Genomic DNA, 15,213 nt, shown 5'->3' on the forward strand with positions numbered 1-15,213 from the left:
CATCCTTCTCATCATTCCAGAACTCGATCCTCTCCCCAGCATCGTCATCTCTCATCAGAGCATTGATTGTACCCCGGGGAGAAAAATTACTGCCGGGCCTATTCCACCACCGCCTCCCGACCGTGTCTTCACGACCAGCCACTCTGGCAATCTCTGGTCGCAAAAGGCATCCCGAATTGGCCTTGGAAATTTCTCCTGAACCCCTCCTCGGCCCAATTCCAATCCTGTCTTAGAGACAGCACATCGGCCTGCCCGCCATGAGTTCAGAAAGTAATTTCTCGCTGAAATTCCGGCGCCCGTCCAGCAAACTGCACAAGGACCCCCCTAGTTTCAGCTCGCGCATTCTTCGGAGTCATCAAAGCACGACCGCACTCAAGCGTCACCCCTCCGCTCCCGTCTACCCGCGTTCCTCCCCCAGTGGCAGTCGCGAGCATGTCCGCTCGCGCTCCAACGCGGCCTTCGGTTCCTCAAACTCCTCGCTCGAACAGCATAGTCAGCATAGTGGCGGTCCCTCGCCCGTCCACGACGAGGGGCCCTCGTCCTACTTCCCCAGTTTCAGCACCTCGCGCTCTCGGACTCGCAGCTCCAACCGCTTCTCCTATAACGATCAAAGTTCGGATGACTTGAATAACTCCTTTGAGACGCGGGGCATGCTCAGTGCGCTCGACGAGAATAGCGCCGAGCCTGACCATCAACCGCAGGCGTACCAGCAGCAGCAGCAGCAACAGCCGCCACCCTTGCACTCCCATCACACCAGTCCCGACCCGCGCGGCCGCCAAATCCTCCGACAGTCGGCCAGCTTCACCGCCCTTCCCAATCGCATGGATTCCTTCGCGCATCGCGAGACCGAACGGTCTCATCATTCAAAGCGCTATTCCGATGAAGGCAATCATGGTAATGCGGGCCCGGCCCCTCTGCGGACGGGGAGAAGCAAAAAGGCCAGCTTCTCCAGTTTCGTCAATAGCATGCTGGGCTCGCCCCGCAACATCAAGATTTCGGCTCCGGAGAATCCGGTGCACGTCACGCACGTAGGATATGATAACCAGACCGGCCAATTCACCGGTCTGCCCAAGGAATGGCAGCGATTGCTGCAGGAGAACGGTATCTCAAAGAAGGAACAGGAGGAGCATCCACAGACAATGATGGACATTATGCGGTTCTATGAAAAGAATACGCGCGGAGATGACGATGAGGTGTGGCACAAGTTCGATAACGCATACAAGGGCAGCACGACGACCCCGGCCACCGGGACATCACCGCCCGGAAGCCCACGATTCCCGCAAAATCACGAAAGCAGTTTCGAAAACCCCCGTTCGCCGCCTCCGATTCCTCGTGGTCCTCCCGCGGCATCGCCCGCGGCTGCCATATCTCCCCCTTTAGGTAGTCTGGTTCCGCACCGTGCGCCTCCCAAGCCACCGACGGGCATGACACCGGCTCGTCCGCCTCCGCAACCCCCCGTGTCACAGTCTTATGGCGGTGCGACGCAACAACGACCTATGCAGGATTCATATGGCGCATCATTTGGTGCACCACTCATCCCCGAGGCCGCCCCCGTGGCCACCGGCTCGCCCAAGCCCAGTCGCTCCAACTCCCGTAATGGCGCCTCTGCGCCCAAGCACAATGTTATCGCCTCCCCCACCCAATACCAGCAACACCAGGAGCAGGTCATGGCAGCTGCCCAGCAGGCAATCGCCTCTAAGCAGCTGGATCGGAGTACCAGCCAACGCACACAGCAACAACCACCCCCACCCCCACCCTTGGCCACGAACCTGGGCCCTTCGTCAACGGATCCATCTCCTGCTTCTGCCTCTCCGAGCACACGGGCTCCCCCAGCCGCTCGCCCGCGGCAGCGCCAGCAGCGCCAGAGCACTGTGATGGATGTTCGACAACGCCTGCTCCAAATCTGCCATCCCGGCGACCCAACTCAAATATATTACAACCTGAACAAGATCGGCCAGGGTGCCTCTGGTGGCGTCTACACTGCGTATGAGACTGGCACCAACAATTGCGTCGCCATCAAGCAGATGAACCTCGATCTCCAGCCTAAAAAGGATCTGATCATCAACGAAATTCTTGTGATGAAGGATAGCAAGCACAAGAACATCGTCAATTTCCTGGAGAGCTTTTTGCACGGGCTGGATTTGTGGGTTGTCATGGAGTATATGGAAGGTGGGAGCCTTACAGACGTGGTCACTTTCAACATTATGAGTGAAGGGCAGATTGCAGCTGTTTGCCGCGAGGTAGGTTTTCAGTCGTCCGACTACTATATGATATAACCGACTTGCTAACAGCTCTCCTAGACTCTGAGTGGTCTCCAGCATCTGCACTCGAAGGGCGTCATTCATCGTGATATCAAATCTGATAACATCCTGCTTTCGTTGGAGGGTAATATCAAGCTGAGTACGTTCATCGTTTCCTTGATGTATGATTTAGGCGTAACGATGCTAATTCAATGCAGCCGATTTCGGTTTCTGTGCCCAGATCAACGACTCGCAACATAAGCGAAACACCATGGTCGGCACCCCGTACTGGATGGCGCCCGAGGTGGTTACTCGCAAGGAGTACGGCCGCAAGGTCGACATCTGGAGTTTGGGTATCATGGCTATCGAGATGATTGAAGGCGAGCCGCCTTATTTGACTGAATCGCCACTTCGGGCTCTGTACCTGATCGCCACCAACGGAACCCCCAACATCAAGGATGAGCACCAGCTGTCGCACATCTTCCGCGACTTCCTCTACTTGGCCCTGAAGGTTGACCCAGAGAAGCGAGCGTCGGCCCACGACTTGCTGAAGGTATGATGCTCATACTCTTTTTCTCTTGTTTTGTAGTCAATTTACTAACGTCTTCCGCAGCATCCCTTCATGGGCCTATGCTCTCCACTTACACACCTCGCCCCTCTGGTGAAGGCTGCCCGCATCAGCCGCGCCCAAGAGAAAGCGCAGAAAGGCGGCGCTTAATCTCCCGATTCTCCCCTGCCTTCAATGTTAATGTTTCGGTTTTTTATTTCATTCCCGTCCTCTGATTCATCCCCTTCCCGTCTCGTTCAGATACCCCATCACTCCCGATGTTACTTCTTCTAGATTCCGGCATGTCAACATATTCGCATCACCATGTCGTTGGAGTCAGTCCCGTTTCTGTACCGATATATCCATTATACTCCCATCCAACCATTTCCATCATTCCATTGCGTTTCTTGACGAATATTCTTCCCCGCGATGAAAAGAACGATCTACTTGATCTCACGGCCTGTCTTTGATGGCCCGCCCCCGGTCCTGGCCTTCCAGGACTGGGCCGGGCTTCCTTGTTTCCCAGTCTATCTATCCTATCCCTATCTTGTTTTTATACTCCTCCCTCCCCTTGTCCCCTTGGGTGTTTGTGTCTGTAGCATTGTGTAGTTCCCCCCACCCCTACCTACATCTCTCCAATTTTGATGTGCTCTCGAGTGCTGGTCGGGGCGTGGCTTAAGTATCTCGCACACTGCTTCTCTGCCGCCTGCTCATTATATTACTGTGGTAACACTGTACCGATTCGGGCTTAGAATGTGCACATTTCGCATTCGACGTTGAGGGTTTGCAAGAAGGTCTTCGACCGTGCTGGTGCTGGATATTTGTGATAGCACATTCCTTCCACTTTTCGATGATATATTAATCAGATAGACTTTTACTAGATGGTTTTCTGGATAATGTGGTCTACCTCTTGTTACTTTGTCATTTAGGTATATTGAGCCATTGGCTATCTCTAATCTAAAGCTGTCACGGCATCGGAAAGAGCATACAGACGGTATAATACTGTAGCTTGCGGGTGGACTAGGTGGATATATATTTTCTGAGCCACAGCGGGATCCGACAAATCAGAACGAGAAGAAAGCCGGAGCCTACATATGACAGACCTCATGATCGCAAATTGAGCGAACTCAGGTCGGCATTTGGGTCACGAAGATTTGCGAAATCTTCAAGGCAGACACCATTCTTCCTATCTTTGAGCTAAGAATATCCGACACAGGTCCGAGCTTGGCCAAAGCTCCCCGTTCCACCGTCGTCATCGCCTCTGCTGACTCAGGCTTTCCGCCCGGACACAACACGCAGCTGGTAGGCTTCCCTGATCATCGCCTGCAGTGAACTCCCGTTCGTCAAGAACAAGCGCAGCAGGTACCTTGGAACGCCCACTTCCAATCTCGCTTCCTCATCCCCCACCATCCAGCCTCTTTTACCAGCAGTGTTGGCCAAACTCCCAGCCACAGCCGCACCCTGGTCCCCCAATCCGCTCCCCGCATTTAGTGTTGGAACACGACTCCTACGATCCACGTGGTCCCTGATACTCGGTGTCCTTGGAGAGCCTGGCTCTGGTTGCTTGAGCCGACGACGCGCCTGGAGTTTCGCTGGTGCCGGTGTGACTGAGCTATCTGGTCAAGGCCGACTTCCCCGATTATCGAACCCTCCACTGCACCACCTGTTGCTGTTCGGTCTCTGGAGGAGATACAGTCGCAATGTTTCGCGCACAGCAAAGTGCATTTGACGATGCCGTCGGTGAGTTTTGGTGCGCTAGGTCTTTGGTGTGGGTCCTGCGTTGCTGGTCGCAAGTAGCATTACATGGTGGAGCTGTGGTGGAGAGCGACGGACCTGTTTACTTTCGGATTATGCATTATTTCTAACACTGCATGTCTATTTACAGCCAAGGCGACGGATGAGAATCTGACCTCCGAGAATTGGGAATACATTCTGGTGCGTCTTTCCGAGCAGCGGGATACCTTGCGGTCGAGGCGGCTTGGGATCCTGGGAGCTGACTTGACTGTATGGTGTGATGTAGGATGTCTGTGATAAGGTCTCTGTGGAAGAATCAGGGTATGTGGTTCAGGGTTCACACTGGGAGCCGAGTTGTATACTTCTGCGAGGGAACTGCGCTGATCATTATATTGGCTGAACAGCGCGAAAGAGGCGGTTGCTGCCATGATCAAGAGGTTGGCTCATAGGAATGCCAACGTGCAGCTTTACACTTTGGAGGTTCGTCTTTCATATCCGGAGCGTGTTAAAGGGTAAATAGTCGTTTGTTGTCGGTGTTTACTGACTCGGATTCTAGCTCGGCAATTCCCTATCGCAAAATTGCGGCCCCAAGATTCATCGCGAGCTGGCCTCGAGGAGCTTTACCGATGCGCTTCTGCGTCTGGCAGCTGATCGCGTAAGCAGATTGAATACCTTATCGTGAGAGTAATGGTTGACAAGATTGACATGTCTTAGAACACACACCAACAAGTCAAATCCAAGATCCTTGAACGGATGCAGGATTGGACGGAGATGTTCGCGTCGAACCCGGATTTTGGGATTATGGAGCAAGCATATATGAAATTGAAGACTCAGAGTCTGTAACCTTTTTAGCAGGACTTCGCCTTGAATTTTGGCTAATCGTTTCTAGATCCCAACCTGCAGCCCCCGTCCAAGCCTGTTAAGAGCGCAATGACCGATATTGATCGACAAAAGGAGGACGAGGAGTTGCAGATGGCACTTGCCCTCTCGATCAAGGATAAGAACCCGCCACTAGGTTCCGTGCCCCAAGCCGAGTCATCCGCAGCGGCCGCTGCATCTGCTGCGTCTGCGTCCACTCCAGCCCCAGCCAGCCAGGCCGAGCCTGCGGTTTCTCAGCCTGTTCCCTCGGGCACCTCTGCAGCTACTGTGTCGCGCGTTAGAGCGTTGTTCGACTTCCAGCCCTCGGAACCCGGAGAGCTTCAGTTTAGGAAGGGCGATATAATTGCGGTCTTGGAATCAGTCTACAAGGATTGGTGGAAGGGTTCCCTACGTGGTCAGACCGGCATCTTCCCTCTCAACTATGTGGAGAAGCTCCCCGACCCGACTGTAGAAGAACTGCAGCGAGAGGCCCTGATGGAAGGAGAGGTCTTTGGCCAGATCAAGAACGTTGAAAAACTTCTGACACTGCTGGGCACCCGAACCTCAGACTTGAATGTCCAGGAGAACGAGGAAATTACTACCCTTTATCATTCCACGCTCGCCATTCGACCCAAGCTGATTGAACTAATTGGAAAGTACTCACAGAAGAAGGGTAAGTATCGTGTATCTCCTGCGATCTACAAATGCTGATTGTGGCCTAGATGAGTTCACCCAACTCAACGAGAAGTTCATCAAGGCACGCCGGGATTACGAGTCACTGCTGGAGGCCTCGATGGCGCACCCAGCACAACCACAGTATGGACGCCCTGGCCAGCCGCAGTACGGATATCCTGGTGCCGCTCCCGTTGGATATACGCAAGGCCTTCCTCAAGCTGCTCCTCAGCCTGATCAGCGATACTTTAGTCCTCGACTCCAAGGTGTGTACCACGTAAACTACCGGTGGAACAATTGCTCATTGGACTCCTAGAAACCACAGCTCCGCAGTCGCAGCCCAACGCATACTACGGTGCGGAGCAGACGATACCATACCGGCCTGCGTCTCACTCCCCCGATCCTCGCGCTCAGTACGCAGGGGGAGCACAACCGCTGCACCAGCAGCAGATCCCGCAGCAGCCCCCTCAAGCTGACCCCTACCAGCCTGTGCACCACCGTCCTCAGTCTACATATGACTCCCCGCAAGAACTCGGAACGTCCGTTTATGACTCGCCAGTGGAACACCCAGCTGCTGCTAATCAACGTCCCCCTTACCCGCCTACCGGCCAAGCACCACCGACTGCCCACCAGCAATTCCAACAGCAGCAACAGCAGCCGCAGCAGGACTACTCCCCCTCTGTCTATTCAAGTGACGACACCGCTCAGCCGCCCTCAGCCTCTGGAATGCATCAGCAACCCCCGCATCAGTTCCCTCCCCAGCAGCACCAGGCGCAGCAAGCCCCCTACCCGACCTCCCCACCCCATCAACAAGCCCCACCCTCGCACCAACCACCCCCCGCCCCCGGCGCCGCGCCTCAGCCCACCCAGTACACTGCCTTCAAACCAGCGCCATCAGCACCCACCACCGGGGAATACCAGGCATACCAGCCCTCGCAGGCTGGCGTGCCTGCGTCGAACCCTGCTTCGTTCTACAGATAAGCTGTGTCACGAGTTCTCAGATTTAGCAGCCGGTGGATGATACCAAGGGAGACTTGGAGGCGTCTTTTCCTTCGACGGCTGATTTATGCACTGGGTTTCCCCCCTGTCTTACTTGTTTCCTTGCTGGGCCTTTCTGTTGTATTTAGCCGATTGATGACAGCCGGCCAAGTTGCATGCCAGTACATATGCTTTTTATACCTTGGGATCCTTAGTAATGGGATTACCCTGTGATGTTTGAAGCTCTTTGATTATGGAAGCTGCTTGCTGTATTCGTAAATTGTGGGTTTATTGAGTTGACCGTTATTCTTGCACATTTATGACGATATTCACACGATGCCCTGATCGACGTCGTAAATCCATTTGGTCAGACTTGAGTGCTCTCACTTTTCCATTTTCAGCGCAATTTGCTCGGTATAATCACCGTATAGTGTCCTTTTAATTCCATTTCTTTCTCAGCTCATACTTCCAGCGCCTACCGGTCAATAGTCACGTGACCATCTCGACACCTCAGTCCTGCGGCGGTCTCCAGGCGAACGACAACAAGCAACGTCAGGCCACGGCGGACTTCTCCTTCGAGTTTGCACTGGGGCAGGGTCAAAGCTGCCGCTGCAACTCAATACCTCATTCAACTCTCTAATTATACGCGCTATATTTCGCCGGCGCTCGACTCGACAGGCTCCTGATAGCTTCCCCGCAATCACGTCCCCTCGCAGACGATGCTCGGACTCGGTCTTTTCTCATCAGGGTGAAGGTCGCAGATCCCGAGCCAGCATACAAACCGCAATCCAGGCGCCAAAGGATTGCGTAATCTGGGCGAGGTCGCCCAGATTAGCCTGCCGTTGCAATGGAGGCCGACTGGGATGAGCTGTCGCGTATCCCGATGCCACCACCGAGTGCGCATGGGATGCCTACGATTGCGACGACATTGGCATTTGACGATGTTATGGAACTTCTGTGGACGGGAAATGAATATGTAGGTCTTTTTTGCGCGATATGGAAGGAAAGGACAATGGGCTGATGGAAACTTGTTTTCGTTTCTTTAGGGTAGAGTCTCGTCTTTCTACGGACCCGATCTGCAGCGGTATACTTCTGTCCGCGCACACCCTGTATCCGAGGGCATGGTGCGGCAGATTATCTTTCACGAACGCGGGGTTATATCCTTGTCCTCGCAGAGCGTGCATATGATTACCCGGCGTGGCTTGACCCAATGGCATCTTACGCACGAGGAGATGGTCGACCTTCGCTGCATGAGCTTCACGGCGCAGACGAATCGGATCCTTGTGGCGGGCTGTCAGCGATCCATGTTCACAATCGACATTGACAAGGGCACGATCGTGGACAAGTTGCATACCGATTCTAATTATACCCTCATGAAGAAGAGCCGGTATCTCTGCGCGGCGACCGACACGGGCTCTGTGAACGCGCTTAGTTTGGCGGACTTCAAAGTTGTCAAGTCGTGGAAGGCGCATGGCACTGCTGTCAATGATATGGACGCGCGGAATGACTTGCTGGTTACCTGTGGCTTTTCGGTTCGCCATCTCGGGTCGCCGATCGTGGATCCGTTGGCCAATGTATACGACCTGAAGACGCTATCGCCGTTACCTCCTATCCCATTTCATGCTGGTGCAGCATATGTGCGGATGCACCCGAAACTGCATACGACGAGTTTCGTGGCTTCGCAGACCGGCCAGCTCCAGGTGGTGGATCTGATGAACCCGAACGCGATCAATTTGCGACAAGCTAATGTTTCGCTTATGATGGGACTTGAAATTTCATCGTCGGGAGAGGCACTCGCCATTAATGATGCGGAATGCTCCATTCATCTTTGGGGCTCGCCTTCCAAGGTCCACTTCAACGAAATGAGCAAGGAGATCGAGTTCGCGGATGTACCTACCCGGCCACCACCAATCGACTGGTCTCCCGAAACACCCTTGAACATGATCGGAATGCCCTATTACCACGATCGTCTCTACTCAGCATGGCCCAGTCATCTCGTGTTTGAAGTTGGCAGCCCACCGGTTCAACTGGATCAGTCTCTGCTCCCATATCTACGCCCGGCTGAGGTTGGGCACGGAGCACCGAATCCAAGAAAGACGCGGCGATATCAGGTCGAGAACACGCGTGCGCTAGCTGCAGCCGAACCCGCTCTCATTGCGCCCAAGTTCCTGAGTGAGAAAGCTCGGGATCAGAGCAAGTCAGACTCAAAGGGCTTTGTTAGCGATGTAGCTGAGGCATTGGCGGGTGCAAAGATCAACGGCGAGAGTGACGACGACCCTCTTCTTAAGTACAGCAACGTCGAGATCAAGTATAGCCGATTCGGCGTGGACGATTTCGACTTCCGATTCTATAACCAGACCGCATTCTCCGGGCTTGAAACCCACATTGCGAACTCCTTCACCAACGCCCTCCTCCAGCTCTTCAAATTTGTTCCTCTGTTCCGAAACCTCGCCCTGACCCATGCAGCTGGTTCCTGTATCTTCGAACACTGTCTCCTGTGCGAACTGGGTTACCTGTTTGACATGTTGGAGAAAGCGAATGGCCAGAACTGCCAGGCGACCAACCTGTTGAAAACGTTCAGCAGTTTCCGCGAGGCTTCTAACTTGGGCCTTCTAGAAGAGAACCTCACCAACAAATCCCTTTCGACTGCGATCCAAGCCGTGAACCGCTTTTTCCTGACGCAAATCGCGCACGACTTCCGTATGATTCAACCGAGCTCTGAAGAACTGGACCAGCGCCTTGCCACTATTGCCTCTGAATCCATTCGCTGTATGTTCTGCCAAAATGAGACTGTGCGCCCGGGCAATTCCCTTGCCAACGAGCTGCTTTATCCGAACTTGGACATCAAGCACGCACGCCGTAACCCGGCGTTCCGTTTCTCCAGCATCCTGCGTGCGAGTATCGAGCGTGAAACGCAGAACCGGGGATGGTGCAACTATTGTCGACGCTACCAGCAAGTGATGATTCGGAAAACTGTTCACCGGATGCCTCTTATCCTTGTACTCAATGCGGCTTTGACAAACCCCATTTGTCGTCGCCTGTGGGCTATTCCCGGGTGGTTGCCTGATGCAGTCGGTGTGGTTGTAGATAACGGGCAAGTGATGTGTTATGAGGGCGAGGATCTTCGCTTACACGAGCAAAACAATACACCCGGCCTCGTGGTATACGACCTGGTTGGTCTGGTGTCTGAAATTGATATTCCTGAGCACCAAAAGCCGCATCTGGTGTCGTTCATCAATGTTTCTATCTCGGCGCAGGAAGCTCAAGAACAGAGCAACAAATGGCACCTGTTTAATGATTTCCTGGTTACCGAGGTGGATGCCGATGAAGCCCTCCGCTTCACACAGCCTTGGAAGCAGCCTTGTGTGTTAGCTTTCCAGGTGAGGAATGCGCGCCATGGGGTCGATGACTCGTGGAAGGATTGCCTTGATACCACTCTGCTCTTCCGCGAGTGGTCTTTGAAGTAAGTATTTGATCCGAAGTCCCAGAGTGGAACTCCTGTCCGGAATATGTGCTAATCATCGGATGCAGTGGTGGTCACCATGTGGAGTCATGTCGCACCCTGACGGAGGAAGAGAAGCCCCAACCCGGCACGCCTTTGGCCCTCGATACTGAATTTGTGGACCTTGAAAAGGCCGAGATTGACGTCAAAGCGGACGGATCACAGGAGATCGTGCGGCCGAACAAGAGTGGCCTTGCCCGAGTTTCCGTTCTGCGTGGCTCGGGTGTCGACGAGGGTGTGCCGTTTATTGACGACTATATTACCATTCGTGAACCGATCGTCGACTATGTCACCCAGTACTCCGGTATCAAACCCGGTGATCTCGACCCGCGGACCAGTGAGCATAATCTGGTTCCACTGAAGGTAGCATACAAGAAGCTCTGGCTCCTGCTGAACCTTGGGTGTGTCTTTGTGGGCCATGGCCTGGCCTCGGACTTCCGCAAAATCAACATCCAGGTGCCCAAGTCCCAGACCGTGGACACACAATACCTCTTCTTTCACCCAAGCAAGAACCGCCGTCTCAGTCTACGATATCTCGCTTGGGCTGTGTTCAAAGAGTACATCCAAGAAGAACCAACCTCCGACGTAGTCCACGGCCACGACTCTATCGAAGATGCCCGCATGGCGATGCGCCTGTGGAAGAAGTTCCAAGAATACGAAGACGCAGGCATCGTCGCCCAGATGCTGGAGGAGATCTTCCGCGAAGGATCTAAACTGGGCTTCCGGCCCCCTCCCAAGAACGGCGGAACAGCAGTTGTCCTCTCCCGGCCCGGCACTGCTGTCACCCTGCAGAACAGCGGTCGCAATACACCCAGCACCCCCGAGGCATCTGGAGCTGCAACTGCATCTGCGGCAACATCCGCGCCAGTGAATACGGCCACACCGACACCGGCCCCTACTAGCGCCCCTACTACTCCTCGTCAGGCTTTCCGGCGATCAATCGCCTTGACCCCCAGCAATGGCAGTTTCTCCGGCCCTGGTGCCGGCGATTTTTTTGGCGGCAGTCCGCTGCGATGAATCTGTCCACCTGTTTCTTCGTTTCGTTGGATTTGGAAGCCGGTTGGGAGTCCTTTGTTGTTTAACACTTTTTTGGCGATGACCCTGATGGCACAGAGCATGATCTTTGGAACGGCATGGACGCTGGGGCTTAGTTACCTCACGGATGCAATAGCAAATATATACAGTTACACTTTGACTCTTCCCACTTCGCAGTCGCCAATACGAGTATACGTCGTCTAGATAGTACTGTAGACGGATGGTGGCATATCTCCATTGGGGTCCTACGGGTAGTTAGCGTACGCTTGACATATTGCGGGAGCCTCCGCAACGCCGGTGGGGAATGGACGTGGAGCTCAGAATCGCTTCCACCCAACACAAACCCTCCGGCTCCTGCTGTGCGCTCGACTGCACCTCCCCTACTGGGATTTTGTCTCAGGAACTAACATCTTCTTATCGATCATTTATTCTTGCCATCCCCTCCAATTGTCTCACTCATCTCACTTCCCGCAGCATTGACAACAGCCCCTCCCCTCCCCACCAAAGGGCGAATACCCCTCTCGCTTCCCTACCCACCCCGCGACAACCCCCAATGTCGAGACACCGCGTCAAGAATGTCGGGTATGACGACGATGACTACGAGGACGATGATGGCTACGGCTCGCCTGATCCTGAGGAGCAGGAGACCCTGCAGCAGTGTACCGCGGCGGTCCTGGAGCAGCTCCGCGCGGGGGAGCCATCGGTAACGGCGACAAAGGAAGAGATCCAGGAAGCGCTATGGCATTACTATAACGATGTGGAAAAGTCAGCAAATTATCTGAGAGGTATGAATTTTTCACTGTTCGTTTCCTCTGCCAGGGTAGCCGGGTGTTGGTGATGCAAGGATGCTTTGCTATGACTCAGTGGATGGAGGCTAATGCTGGAAATTTCGTGTGCGCAGGCAAGAAGGAGAAGGAGATTAAGAAGCAGAAAGCTCCTACTATGCAGAAGGCCAAGGGACAAGCTGGTGAGTTGCATAATCTCGTCTCTTTGTTCATCGAGGTGTCGTGGCTGGGCTCGGGGGGAATACTTTGCACGCTTCCCACTGGTGACTCTTGATGTGGGCGAATTATTCAAGGTGTGTAGTCAAGGTCCCCAGTGGTTATATGCCTTTTCAATCGATCAGCAAGACTTCAAGACTGACGCCGCCTGGAGGTTTCGACATTGTTCTAACAGGTCTCCCAGTGCCAGGATATCCAGCGCCTCTACCTGCTATATCGCACTTTTCGGCTGCCGATTTCTTTCGCGACTGTCCCTGGCTTAATGTTCCCGCCCACCGCAAGGCTGATATACTGGTCGAGCCCCTCTATCCGCGAATTGGCCTGCTAGGAGGCGCGCCAGAAGCCGGCGGCAAGGTCTCCAAACTCGCTGCTTTGGCTGCAGCGCGCAAGAAGAAAGAAGGCGAAAAGGCAGCTGCAACACCGGAAGCACCATCAACGCCACGGCCTGACAGCTCGGCGGCTTCATCACCAAAGCCACCGGGGACGCCACTATCTCTTAGTGAAAGGCTTGCTGCCAGCAAGTTGTCGAGGCCGTCTGATACAAATGGTTCTTTGCGACGACTGGGTAAACTGGAGCCGTCTGTCTCGACACCAGGTAGACCGGAGCCAGCGCCTGGGCCGAGCAAACCCGCTCCACTACCTATACCAGAACCAGTCAAGTCAGAAGAGGACGAGCCAAAGGACGAGCCAGAACCCCAACAGCCAACCCCTAATATACGCGCTTCCCCATCCACTTTTGCCAGCGCTATTGTAGGCAACGCAGCAGGGCCGACGATGGCGGAGCCCAGCCACCTCAACTCGAACGGCGTTGATTTGCTTCAGATCTACGGCCAGGACCATGCTGAACCTTTTGACTTTGCAGCCCCCAGTCCCGATGACGTGGTATTGAATGCGCAGAACACAGCAAAAGGTTTGGCGATCCGCAGAAAGGGTTAGAAGCCAGTCGCCTAATAACGTGTAGGTCTCAAATCTAAACAGGCTGCTTCTAAAGCAGCGAGTGGCCAAAAGGGCCAGGCCGATGTGGCTGGTGGCATGAAGGATCTCTCTGTGGAGGAGAAGGTCACCGTTAAGAGCAAAAACCTGGATGTTCTTGCGGAGTACAACAAGTCTAGGCGAAAGAAGTCGGCTAATTTTGTGGTGATTGGTGAGTTTACTTCTTCCAGTGAGGATGGAAATGGGGCTGACAGGAAGTAGGGCATGTCGATGCTGGAAAGAGTACACTTATGGGCCGGTTGTTGGCAGATCAAGGAGCGATTGATCAGCGTACATTGGACAAGTATCGGAAAGAGGCCGAGCGAATTGGGAAGGGCTCTTTTGCCCTTGCCTGGGTTTTGGATCAGGGTTCGGAGGAGCGTGCACGAGGTGTCACCATTGACATTGCGACTAACAAGTTCGAGACGGAGAACACCGCCTTTACAATCGTTGATGCACCAGGCCACCGTGACTTCGTGCCGAATATGATTGCCGGTGCCAGTCAAGCTGACTTTGCGGTGCTGGTTATCGATTCCAGCGTGGGTAAATTCGAATCCGGCTTGAAGGGCCAGACCAAAGAGCACGCCCTTCTGGTCCGCAGCATGGGGGTCCAGAAGATCATTGTGGCCGTGAACAAGATGGATACGGTGCAGTGGGACAAGGAGCGGTTCGAGGAGATCGAACAGCAGATTTCATCGTTCTTGACGACGGCAGGTTTCCAAGCCAAGAACATTTCCTTCGTGCCCTGCTCGGGCGTGCTTGGAGACAACATCACCCGGCGCAGCGACGACCCGCAGGCTACATGGTACACCGGCCGGACGTTGATTGAGGAGCTGGAAACCTCGGAGCCATACACGCACGCGCTCGACAAGCCGTTGCGTATGACTATTGGAGATGTGTTCCGTGGCGGTGTTCAGAACCCCATTTCGATATCTGGCCGCCTAGATTCTGGTAGCCTGCAAATGGGCGACCAGATTCTCACCTTGCCTAGTGGCGAGACGGCCTTGATCCGCAGTGTGGACGTGGACGGCGAACCCAGTGACTGGGCGGTTGCGGGCCAGAACGTGGTGCTCAACTTGGCCAACATCGACCCAGTGCATCTGCGTTCCGGTGACGTTATCTGCCGCGCTTCAGCACCAATCAAAACCATCACGAGTTTCACGGCTAAAGTTCTTGCCTTTGAGCACTTAATGCCCATGCAGGTGGATGTGCACCGCGGCCGCCTCCATGTGCCCGGCCGGATCAGTAAGCTGGTGGCTTCGTTGGACAAGGCCTCGGGCACCGCGCTCAAGAAGCGGCCCAAGATTGTGGGCCCCGGGACTGTGGCGCGTGTGGTGGTGGAGATGGACCAGGCTGTGCCTCTGGAGGCGCCTACTCGGATAGTCTTGCGTGCCGGGGGAGCAACGGTGGCGGCTGGGCTATTGGAGTAGGGAAACTTGCCCGAGAGATATCTCGAGGAATTCTCCTTATCCGCCCCAATGGCCTTTTTATGATTTAGATACGAACATAGAAATTCAGAAAAGACGAGAGCATTCCTGCGCTGGCCCCTACTGTAGTGCCTTACACATACTTTGGAGACCCTGCACTCTGGGGCTCCGTATGTAGATCCCTCTGGTCCAGTTTCTCGGCCTCATGCTTTAGGGTCGGCGGGAACTTCCAGTCCTGGCATGAGCG

General features: G+C 54.4%; 4 protein-coding genes across 4 annotated transcripts; all 4 read left to right on the forward strand.

The window, feature by feature from the left end:
* Positions 1-257: 257 nt before the first annotated feature.
* Positions 258-2,958, forward strand: pakA (mitogen-activated protein kinase kinase kinase kinase STE20; the record flags this gene model as incomplete). The annotated part of the gene is made up of 4 exons (XM_056686537.1): positions 258-2,240; positions 2,301-2,400; positions 2,459-2,793; positions 2,854-2,958. 4 exons carry the CDS (start codon positions 258-260, stop codon positions 2,956-2,958), a joined length of 2,523 nt encoding a protein of 840 aa, XP_056545279.1.
* A 1,529-nt stretch (positions 2,959-4,487) lies between these two features.
* Positions 4,488-7,032, forward strand: N7482_004413 (ESCRT-0 subunit protein HSE1; the record flags this gene model as incomplete). Its single annotated transcript, XM_056686538.1, has 9 exons — positions 4,488-4,527; positions 4,673-4,722; positions 4,808-4,842; positions 4,926-5,001; positions 5,078-5,176; positions 5,236-5,356; positions 5,411-6,052; positions 6,102-6,317; positions 6,368-7,032. 9 exons carry the CDS (start codon positions 4,488-4,490, stop codon positions 7,030-7,032), a joined length of 1,944 nt encoding a protein of 647 aa, XP_056545280.1.
* Positions 7,033-7,876: 844 nt separating this feature from the next.
* Positions 7,877-11,548, forward strand: pan2n2 (poly(A)-specific ribonuclease; the record flags this gene model as incomplete). The annotated part of the gene is made up of 3 exons (XM_056686539.1): positions 7,877-8,005; positions 8,076-10,492; positions 10,561-11,548. The coding sequence occupies 3 exons, from the start codon at positions 7,877-7,879 to the stop codon at positions 11,546-11,548; spliced, it is 3,534 nt and encodes a 1,177-aa protein (XP_056545281.1).
* Positions 11,549-12,119: 571 nt separating this feature from the next.
* Positions 12,120-14,969, forward strand: N7482_004415 (putative translation elongation factor EF-1 subunit; the record flags this gene model as incomplete). The annotated part of the gene is made up of 5 exons (XM_056686540.1): positions 12,120-12,351; positions 12,468-12,533; positions 12,743-13,477; positions 13,529-13,711; positions 13,762-14,969. 5 exons carry the CDS (start codon positions 12,120-12,122, stop codon positions 14,967-14,969), a joined length of 2,424 nt encoding a protein of 807 aa, XP_056545282.1.
* Between the last annotated feature and the right edge of the window lie 244 nt (positions 14,970-15,213).

The sequence above is a fragment of the Penicillium canariense genome, assembly GCF_028826845.1.
Source record: "Penicillium canariense strain IBT 26290 chromosome Unknown utg000002l_segment0_segment0, whole genome shotgun sequence".
Classification (NCBI taxonomy): Eukaryota; Fungi; Ascomycota; class Eurotiomycetes; order Eurotiales; family Aspergillaceae; genus Penicillium; species Penicillium canariense.